At 37.9% G+C, this 11,147-nt stretch overlaps 1 protein-coding gene across 18 annotated transcripts in view; it reads right to left on the bottom strand.

Annotated features, from left to right (window-relative positions):
- Positions 1 to 306: 306 nt before the first annotated feature.
- Positions 307 to 11,147, bottom strand: part of DNM3 (dynamin 3) — a 542,852-nt gene continuing 532,011 nt past the window's right edge. For 7 of the 18 annotated variants that reach the window (XR_014816234.1, XR_014816231.1, XR_014816226.1 and 4 more), the window contains one exon: positions 307 to 494. Coding sequence is in view for 10 of the 18 variants with exons in the window: in XM_021063639.2 (XP_020919298.1) it covers positions 458 to 494 (37 nt within the window). In the remaining 8 variants the exon portion in view is untranslated. Of the gene's footprint in view, positions 495 to 1,606; positions 1,652 to 1,764; positions 1,933 to 5,461; positions 10,372 to 11,147 lie in introns of those variants that run through there. The other 11 variants (XR_014816225.1, XR_014816228.1, XM_021063635.2 and 8 more) reach the window with 3 other exon arrangements.

Here is an 11,147-nt window from a genome sequence, read left to right as displayed (position 1 = left end):
TTATTAATGAGGTTTTGAAGGCAGCTTGAAGTTGTTTGGCCCCCTGTGTTTTTTCTAGACACCTAGGATTTTTACTTCATCTTTTACCCTTCCAGTGGACAGACATTTCAATCGAAGATAGATTATTATTCTCTGCCAAAGAGAATCCTAAATCACAATGCTTTAAGAACTTAAAAATCAATCATTTTCAATCTGAGCCTCTTAAAAAGATCAAATTACTTATTTTTCACTTTACCTGCTTTTAGGTGAAACAAACTCCTATCTTAATTTGAGTCTTCTTTAGAAAAAGAAACAAAACACATTTCATTTTTTTATATAGAATAAAATTTGTTTTTATTACAGACATGGATCAAAAATAAAAGTTTTTATGTACATATGACATATAGTGCAAACAGAAGGTTTTTAAATACCACGGATGGACATGTTGTCGGAAACAAAAGGAGATGAATGATGGGGGTTAGGATGGTCGTTCTGGAACTGCAGGAGGGGGTCGCCTAGTGAAAACAAAACAAAACAAAATAACGAAAAGAAAAACACATGCAGAGGAAGAAAACAATGTTTAAATTAGAAAAATAAATCCAAATAAGAGCATGCAAAACTATCCCACAAAAATTAAATTCAAATCAGACAAAAACCATGCAGACATGCAGGGGAAGTGAGAGAGAACCACATGGCATAGTAAGCAGCTCCTAGGATGTTTCCTGGCCAGCAGCCAGGTGCTAGGTCTGGGCCACTTGAGCCCACTCCAAAACCTTATTAGTTTGTACCCTGGTATGATAAACCCATGCAATCATATCCAGGAGAACTGGGAGCAGTACCAGAGCCACATACCTTCACAACTTGAGTATTTGTTTCCCAACCCTGATTTTGTGACATTTAGTTATTTCCAAAGATTTCAATAAATGTTGTGAAGTCTCCATTGGGTGGGGGAGAGAGCTGATATAGAAACATGCCAGGTGAAATTTTCTTTTTTAAGATTTGGGAAAGTAGAAGGCAGCAAGAGGTCAAAGGAGCAATGTAACCACAATGCAGAAAATAGCTGGGGTCAATCTGGGAGAAAAGGATTTGTAAATAGGAATTTCCTCCAGGTGAAAATCCTGATGTGATAGTCTTTCCAGGCCTAGGCAAATTATGAGGCTCTGTCTGGTCCACAGTGACCCCAGGATTTTGTAAGATTTGCCTCTGTCTCAGTGTAAGGTGCAACTGAAGTTCTTATTTATTCTGCACTGGGTCCAGCATAAATGAAATTTCATTTGCTGGCTCTTTCTCCCTCGCCTGGCTTGCACTTTATCAGAGCCACTGACTGTGAAATAAGGGTCCAGAGTTGTGCTTCATTTTGACATCAATGTCTCTGGATGATGTGCAACTAGGAAGATACAGGAAGCTCTACGTGGCCATGGACAGCTCTGTAAGTAGGAAAACAGCAGGCCCAATGAAGCTTTCCCACTGGTTTCCAGCAGTCTATATTTAATTTCCTCTTTCCAGCACAATTGGTAATGAGCCCCACATTACAGCAAGCCACAGAACTGTGAGGTTAGTTCAGGACCCTGCTCCCTGGGGAGACTTCTTTCTGGCTACCCATTCAGGTATGCAACAACATACTCACTTCCATCCTACTTCTGTAACACTTCAGTGAGTGGAGCAATAAGGTCTATGAAAAACAAAAACAAAAACAAAAACAAACTGCTTTTTCATCTTCCAGGAGCTGTTAATGGAGCCACACTGACCTGGCTGTTTCTAAGCAGTGGTGAAAAACGATCTTACCTTCCTCAAAGTCCAAGACCAATTTTTCTTTGGTCCAATTTAAGCTGGCTGCACTTAAGGAGGCCTCCCATCCATTTAAATGATGAAGAACTTGTTATTGGTCCGTAACCTTTCAACTGCGGGGGGTCTGCGAGCCTTTAGCTTTAGAGATCCAGGTAATGGGTATCCCTGGTGTTTTCATGAAGAAAGTGTAATTAAATTCCTGTCAGGCTCAATGAGATTTATCACCTGCCCAGCAAACAGAAACTATTTTTGAGTTCTGAAGGGGCTTTGGAACACCTTAATTACCCCAGCAGGGTGGGGAGGTGAGCCATTAAACTGAACAGCAAGTCCACAGTGCTAAAGGGACATTTTGTCAGCATATGCCAAAGCATTTTCCTGTTTGAGCCAGTTTGGTGTTCTAGTCCAGAGACAGGCTCCGAAACTTTATGTCTTGGAATATATTTCACGGACAGCTAGAATATTTGCCTCAAACATCAGAGGGCCATTTATCCCCTAGCTCCTTTCTTTCCCTCCTCACTCAATCCTGTTTCTAACTTTCCTCTCACTGCCAAAAGATCATTGTTGATGATGACGCAGTATAGCAGCTCAGAGTTAATTTTATTATGGATCTTGGCAGTTTGAGTTTTCATTAGTTCTCTTCCAGAATTCTCTATATTACTTAACAAGGCTGAAGTGCTTGAAGGCAAAATGTGCTAGAAGTGTGAAAATACCAGGGCATTTTATATGAAGGGCTACAAAGGTACCTTATACCGTGGCCACAGCTAACATGAAAATGTCACTGAGTTCGGAACACTGAGTTGGGATACTAAGTTGCTAATACATGCTAGCCTTCATCATACAAGCAAACTCTACCTACTCAAGATTATAGTTTCAGGTTATGCCTTCTTAAGCTTTCTGAAAAATAACTGCAAAGAATTGTTTGGCCAAAACAGCAAGTTAAGGTGGCAGGAAAAGCTGTGTGTGGGAACATGAGCGTAATTCATATATAAAAGACCCCATTATTGGAGTTCCTGCTGTGGCACAGTGGGTTATGAATCCAACATCAGGAGCTCGGGTCACTGAAAAGGCTCGGGTTGTATCCCCATTCTAGCAGAGCAGGTTAAGGATCTGGGTTGCTGTAGGTGTGGTGTAGGTTGCAACCATGGCTCGAATTCAGTCCTTGACTCAGGAACTTCCATATACTGTGGGTGCGGCCAAACAGAGAACTCATTATTAATAAGAATGATGAATTATCCACACTCTTGTTATTCTACCTCAATGCTTCAATCAGTTCTTTTTAAAATTTTACTGGGGTATATCTGATTTACAATGTCATAGGAGCATCATGATTTCAGCAAAGTGGATTAGTTACACATATACATATATCCATTCTCCCCACACCATAGGCTATTAGAAACATTGAGTAAACCTCCCTTCACTATACAATAGGTCCTTGTGTTATCTACTTGATATATAGTGGTGTTTATGTTAATCCTATCCTCCCAATGCAGCCATTCCCCCCACCCACCCAAAGTTTCTCCTTTGGTATTCCTAAGTTTAATTTCAAAATCCTTGAGTTTGTTTCTGTTTTATAAATAAGTTCTTCTGTATCACTGCAATCTGTTCTTAGGTGACGCTCCTCGAGAGCAAGATCCCTGGGAAGGCCTTCCTTAGAACTTTTTTCTTGTCCGTTACAATCTCACAAAGCATTCTCTGCTTGTTTTCTTTGCCCATCACTTAGATAACTTACTGGTGAGCCTGAAGGCTTGGGAAAGTGAGACAAGAAAGGCAATAAGAACAGTCATTCTTCTCAATGCTTCTCTGATGATCTTCACTTTTTTTTTTTTTTTTTTTTTTTGCTTTTTAGGACTGCACTTGAGGCATATGGAGGTTCCCAGGCTTGGGGTTGAATCGGCCCTACAGCTGCAGGTCTATGCCACAACCACAGCAATGCAGGACCTACACCACAGCTCACAGCAAGGCTAGATCCTTAATCCACTAAGCAAAGCCAGGGATCGAACCTGCAACCTCATGGTTACTAGTCGGATTCGTTTCCGCTGAGCCACAAGGGGAATTTCTGATGATCTTCACTTTTACGTCAGCCTAGATCCCTCCCTTTATAAGAATATGATGGGCGTGATGTAACTAAAGAAGCTCTTTTTTTGGAGAATAAGAGAGAAAAAGTAATATTGAAAATTATCTGAGTCTTCCACAAGGCTCCCTAGGACTCCTTGCATCTGCTTTCACACCTCCTGCTCCTATGTGACCTACTTCCTTGGGTCTCAGACACAGTGGTGACAAAGCACTGGAGCTCCAGGAGGATGGCCCTGAGGTGGGAGCTCTGGTTGCTATGACACTTGATTTTATCCGCCAAGGTTTTGTTAGTGACAGTCTGTACTAGAATAATCTCACTCAATGCCTCTTCCCTCTGGCATAAAGCCACTAAGCAGTATTTCCTAAGGCATGTACCGCAGAACACTAGTCCTATCAAATGCTCTACGAACAAAGCACTGATGGTCAAAAAAGTCTGGGAAAAATGGAGACTCTAACCCTGCAATCTGATATTAAAGCTTCTGTAATGTCTTCCCCTTTTGTAACACTGATGTTGGAACTATTTTTAAATACAAATGGAAATTTGCCAAATAGTTACAATAAGGTTGTTTGGTTTTGATTTTTTGTTTTTGGTTTTTTTTTTGGCTGTGCCTGGGGTATATAAAAGTTCCAGGGCCTGGGATCAAACCGCACCACAGAAGCAACCTGAGCCAAAGCAGTGACAACACTGGACCCTAAATGCACTGAGCCACCAGGGAACTCCTGGTTTTGGTAATTTCTGTCAGGAACTATTCTGAATATATAATCACACACACACACATAACCCACAAGTGAACAGCATAAGTCACAGGCTCTTTCTTCCATTAAGAAGCTTCCTTTGAAGGCATTCATTGCTCCACTAATGAATATGGAAAGAAATTCCAACAGAAAAGTGTATATTAGCCCAACAATCTTTTCAATTTATCTTTTCACAAAGAGCATATCCTGAACACAAAGAGAAAGTAAACAAACACCTTCCTCCCTCATTCCTGTCTTCTGCTTTTAGATGGCACACTCTGGATCTATGCAGGTGATAAAGAGGCTCATCATCAAAACTCTTGTATAACAAGGAATCTTAATCTATTATCTGGAAACTCAGGATAAGGACATGTATAGATACTGAACACCCTTCCATTTTCTTAATATTGGGGAAACTTCTCACCTCAATCGGTGCCCACTGAGTCAACAATGAAGGCTTACTGTTGAGACAGGAGCTCAATTACTTACTGCAAGAAATGCCTTTGGTAGGCAGAGCATTCTCTCCTTCTACTTTTAGTTTTTCAGGATCACCTCCTTTTCAATAGCAAAATGTCACAGTGCTTCTTGGCAAGTGTCACTTCGCACCCTCTGGCGGCCAAAGATACGTCCTTCTTAACCTAGTACAACAATGACTTCTGAACAGGAGTGTAACGTCTCCCACTCTCTCACCTTTAATTTGTCCAATTTGCTCCCTTTAAAAATCTCATCCTTTCCCAAATTAATGACAGCAATGCCAAATGCTAACATTCTCTGTATTAGAAATTCTGGGCCAACTGTATCAAAGGAGTTATAAATATTTACAAGTCTCAGATCTTGATAAGCATAGACGTGACTCTAATATATATAAGAATGAGGAAGGGGGAAATCCTTCAAATGTTATCATTTATTTCAGGTTCAGAAATACAGCTTCACATTTTCACAATAGGTACATGTGACCTTCAAGAATGATACAGGTTTTAGGAACTTGCTTCAAAAATTCAATTCACAGAATCCATCCATATATCAGCATTAAGAAATCCTGAAAGTGCCAAGAAGACAGTGGAGAGTGATCTGGCTCAAAGTAATTAAAGAATCCACAGAGAAGACAAGATTTTGCTTCTGTAGGCTGTTTCTTTATATAAAAAAAGCAAAATAGGAGTGTGATTCAGAAAAGGGAGAGAAAAGAAACATAGACAGGCAAGCAAAACAAAGGCTGTACATATGAAATTGAACACAAATCAAGTCATGGTGGCATTTCTGGTTGGAAGGTATCATTTTTATCAAATTGGCAACAGACGATGCAAGAGGTTAAACATAGTAATTTTATCACAGTTTTAAAAACATTACATTATAGAATTTGAGGGTACAAATGAAAAAGAAATGAAGCCTTGAGCTGAGCCATGTGTGAAACCCCAGACCAGAAAGGTGAGAAGTGTCACCAATATACCAGTATGAACAGGTCTTAAGATAAACAAGAAACTCCCTTGAGTTCCTCTCTCTTGCTCTCATACATACACAAATCCTTACACATTTTATACAAATAGCAATGCATATACTACATATGCTTCAAAGTATTCTTAAACTCTCACAATACGGAGCACCACATAATTTTAAACATATCAACTAGACAGGATGACTGAAGATTATCTAGAAGATACAATTGAGCTGTTAAGAAAGGAATGAGTGATCCAGTGAACCAATAATTGTTTCTTGGAAATCATCTAGCTTCATTCACACGAAACTCTGAGCTCACAGCGTGAAGTCTTGGTGAAATGATATAAAACTCAGGGCTTGAGTCTCAAATATTCTTTCACTGGGTTCCATAGTTCAGATATCTACTACATAAGCTTTATTCTCAATGTTAAGGAGATTCTTGTCAATTTCAAATAAATATATTGTTGGTCAAATTAAAAATGGTTACCTGACAAAGTGGATGGATGACCTGCCTCTGAGGTATCACATAGCTTCTTCCTCTCATTTTAAGCAAATTTACTCAGAAAAATCCACTACTGTGTCCCTCTACTTTATATTTTGACCTTTACCATACAGAGACAAATGACAATATAAACCAACTTGGCTTTTTAAGATGCAGCACAGCAATCCAAGGATAATTTATAATTCTAATCGAAGATCTTTAAGTAGGTTTCTGGAGCTTACATTTACTATATTGAGCTATATTGGCAAAGATAATTTCTTCTTCAACAGCAATGCTGTGAATTTAGATGTCAATAAATGCCTGTGGATGTTATTCTACCATGTTGTCATGGAAATTCTGAGACTTGTGCCTCTCAGAATGAATACGATATGGAGAAAATTTTGTATACCTCATGAATGTTATGAGACATGAACCACTGTTATCATGTATTATGGAAGATATAAAGCTAATGCTTATATTGGCACAGTTTAAAAAATATATTCATATGCACACATACGAAGCACATGTATACATAAATATTTACACACATACATGTATATACAATACACATACAATCACACTCATGCTTGTGGCATTTTAACAAGTGATTTTAAACCTACTTACCCAAAGGGGCACAAAATACATGTACTTCTAGAAACAAATTTACTATGTATATACTGTATACATAGAGGCACATGCATAGAAAATGTGTATGTACACAGAAAACATCAACAGTTATCACATACTGGTATTGGGTCCCATTTCATATTTAAGAATTATGGCTACAGTATACTTAAAAGTCATAAAATGAGTCTATATGACTACTTTTTAATTCTAAGACCAGAAGGCTTATAGTTATATCACAGGAACTTGGTTTTATTATATTTTGGAACAGTATGAGTTGTATCTGAACAAGTAGGCAATTTGCTAATTAAACAGACCCTACTGCTTTTCTATGTTACAAAACACAGCTAAAAGCAATATTCAGAGGAGTAATCTTGGCAGACGATTTCTGAAAATGTCATATATCTGTTCTAACTCAATACTATTTCAATCCTCTGTCCACAGTTGAGTAAATGGTTATTCCAATTAGTCAATAAGCATGCAAGGTTTAGCATATGACAATAAAATAGATTTACCTTTCAAATAAACATATAGTTTATTTTTCCAAATCCTAAAAGCACTGTATGTTTTATTGTACTAGACATGATGGAGCTACATCTGTTGTGTAGACAACATCAGAGCAATCAGGAGGAAGTTAAATGAAAGATTTGAAGTGTATGGGAAACATGTAGAAAACTTATTAAGTTACACTCCCATCTTAAGGCCTGATATGAATGCTGTACTTCAAATTGCACATCCTAGAGCCTCTGACTTTTACTTTTTTTTTTTTTTTTTTACATTTTACATGGGCGTCTCTTTTTAGCAGAATGTAAACCCTTTGGGAAATGGGGTTAATACTAATCATAGGACACAGCACTGCAGTAAACTGAAAATATTCTCCAACATGACGGCTGAAATTCCAGGGGCAGCAGGGTTCTATTAGAAATAACTTAGAAGTAAAATAAAACAAAAGCGTACACATAAGAAGAGACAATTAGGACAGTGAAACTGTGGGATAACAATCTGAGAGCAAAAGCCAAAGGTAACAAATGCCATTGTTTATGACTGCATGAAATTAGTGCAAAGAAACTTGGAAAAAAATTCCAATTTTCTTTGACATGGTTTGTGCTGATCTAAGAACACACTAGTGGTTATCCACAATATTTTCCTTTAACCGAAGGAAATTTTTGAAATACAGCAAAATGCTAAACCACATATAGCAAGCACAAAGCCAAACCCTGAAGTATACAACCCGTTAGCTGCCTATTTTAGAGAATTCAAAAGAAGAAGCAAAAGGAATCTTAAGAGGAAATTTTATGAAAAGATACCACTGTAGACTATTCATTTTACTATGGATGTATGCTTAACATATTTCCATTTAGTTGCAATACTATTTTAAAAATACAGTATGTATCTTGCACACCCGTTTCATTCACCGTTAATTTTTCCATGAGGAAAAATAAGATAGAAGATTTAGGGTGGCATTCCTTATACAATCACTTGCAATTTAAAAGTTGAAATGCATCTTTTGTGAATATTGTATTCTCTGATGTTTGCCTAAATGGGCTAGTTTTAACCCTTTAGAATAAGTTCAAAACAATGCCATTCAACTTGGCAAGTTCTCTTTTTAATAACGGTTAAAAAGTTTTTCCTTCATACTTTATGGGTGTCTGCTTTGGATATAAACCACACAGGAAATTAAAGTTAAGTTAACATACAAATCATGTTTGCTGCTTTCAAAGGCAGACATTTCAGCTGGTTAAAACTGATTTACTTCTGTAGAATATGAAATAGTGTCATGGGATACAACTGTTCAGTGAATACTTGGTGTGCTGTCTGGGAACAGTTAGCAGACAGAATTCCAGTTGGCTTCTGGCTGCTTCCTACAACCTAATCATCAAGTCCTAGGTAGTCCAAAACTCAGCCTCGAGACTGAACTATTAACCCCCAGGCTAAGCTGCTCTTGTAAGTTCTAGAAATGTTAGAATTTGCCGATTTGCTTTAAATCTCAGTGTCTTAATACCATTTTCTGGAATGACTGGGAAAGAGACACTGAAGCTGTCTGGCCGTAGGAGTGTGAGCTCTGCTCTTAAACCAAGGCATCACATACTAAATGACTTTTCTTTCCATTCCAGGTTCCATTCTTTCAATATGGTTATCCCACAGTAAGACTTGGATTTATCCAGAAAGCCTAGAATGGACAATAAGTTACATTAAACCTGTTTTAAAGGTAGGCTAAATTTTTACATGGGAGAATTACATATTAGCATGGAAAGAGAAACATTTTTGCTCCAATTAACTAACTAAATAAACCAACTGGAATTAGTGCCAAAGTGTACTTATCCCCAAATTAGATCCATATACAAAATTAAATATTTTCCCTATCAGCCTTCACTATAACCTATGAGGAGGTAAGCACATAAGTGAATAAAGACATGACGTTTGTCTGGATGCTTCTAGAGGTGTGATATTTTGCTTCTTCCTAGAACTTTGAAACTAACTTGCTAAATTTGCTGACTACCAAAAACAAGCTTTGATTCACTGTTGAATATGCTTCTAGCATGAAGCAAAACGCATTGGCATGAGAAGCCCTCTAGAGCAAGCAACACATTAACTTTTCCTTTGCAAACTACCTCGTGCTTCTGGAAAAGTTTTATATTTAAGGAATTCTAAATTTAAAAAAAATCACCTTCTAGTAGTCTTATGGAATAAGGGGGAAGGAAAGAGTATCTAAAAAAGGTAACTGTGGAGTAGACAGAAACATTAATAACAGACAACATAATTTCCATTAGTCAAAACAGAATGTGGGGAAATAAATATGTATCATTTAGGTATAAGCCCACTATCTCTTATCTCTTCAGAATTATATCGAATGGGCTATCTGGTACGTAACCTGCGAAACTTGTCAAAGCAATTCCACATATACGCCAGGGCAGGCCAATGGTCCTCAAAGCAGAGGGCTGTCAAACAACCTACCTTGGTCGATACGACATATAAAGCCTCAAAGAGTCAGCAGTTTTCAAGAGTCAAACCCCCAAAGTTTGACATACCATGAGCAATGAAGGTGAGCAGTGAATGCATTAGTAAAACTGGTTACTTGCCTACTGATGTCCACACATGCGACTACTCATGATTTACTGCAACAGTTATCAAATATTTTGCTCTCGCATAATTCATTAGTAATTAATTGCCATGCCAGACACTTCGTTTAGTCTAACAGGGAGGATTCTAGTGGACGGATTATAGTGGGACGAGTTGGTGATGGGGGTGGTCTCCGGCTAGAAAGAGAGAAAGAGAAAGGTAAAGAAACAAGTAGAATATCTAGCAGAAAGTTGTCCCAAAGACACTGAGAAAGAGCCATCACACACATGCTCATGCACAGACAGGCCAGCAGGAGTGGTTGCCATCTGTAATAATTTATACTGTCACCTTTCATTTATCTAGCATTTTCTAATGAAAAGGACATAATTTTCACATGTAAATTTTGCTAAAAACTGAGGTCATCGCTCCCAATACTAAAATGATAAAAATATCGAATCTCTTAAAAGCCGTGTGAAATGCACTGCATATTTCTCAGGCAATAAAATATGAACTGTACTGTTAAGCCTATCCCTGGAACTAATAAGGTATTTACGTCTCAGAGACTGATGGGGTTTGAATTTTTACTTTCCTTTATGTAATATTCTTCCTCTTTTTCTCCCTGTCAGGATGTTAGTTATCACTTCTCATTGCCTTTTGTGGTAGCTTTCTCCAACTTGTTCTATATTTTACTTCTAATTTGCAGGGCACTAGGAAATTGAGGTTTTTAGGATTCTCTGCAATAAGTGCAAACAGGCTCAGGGTGAGTGCTTGAGTAAACCGCATAGGCTCTATTCCTATTGGGGTCCTATTGGGGTCCTAAAAGTTTTATTCTTAGTAGAAGTATTGCCCATGTAATGAATAGTGTTTCTAATAGCTGAGGTTGCTGAATAAACAAACTCCAAATAATGAAACATTACTGTATCTGAGAATCTCAATGTTACCAATTAATACTCTTTATTTCCCAAACTCATAC

This window comes from Sus scrofa, chromosome 9 (assembly GCF_054392235.1).
Source record: "Sus scrofa isolate SSC_HxYL_T2T_F1_AM1 chromosome 9, Sscrofa_HxYL_maternal_Yorkshire_Landrace_v2.0, whole genome shotgun sequence".
Taxonomy (NCBI): domain Eukaryota; kingdom Metazoa; phylum Chordata; class Mammalia; order Artiodactyla; family Suidae; genus Sus; species Sus scrofa.
This window is presented reverse-complemented; position numbering and strand designations above follow the sequence as displayed.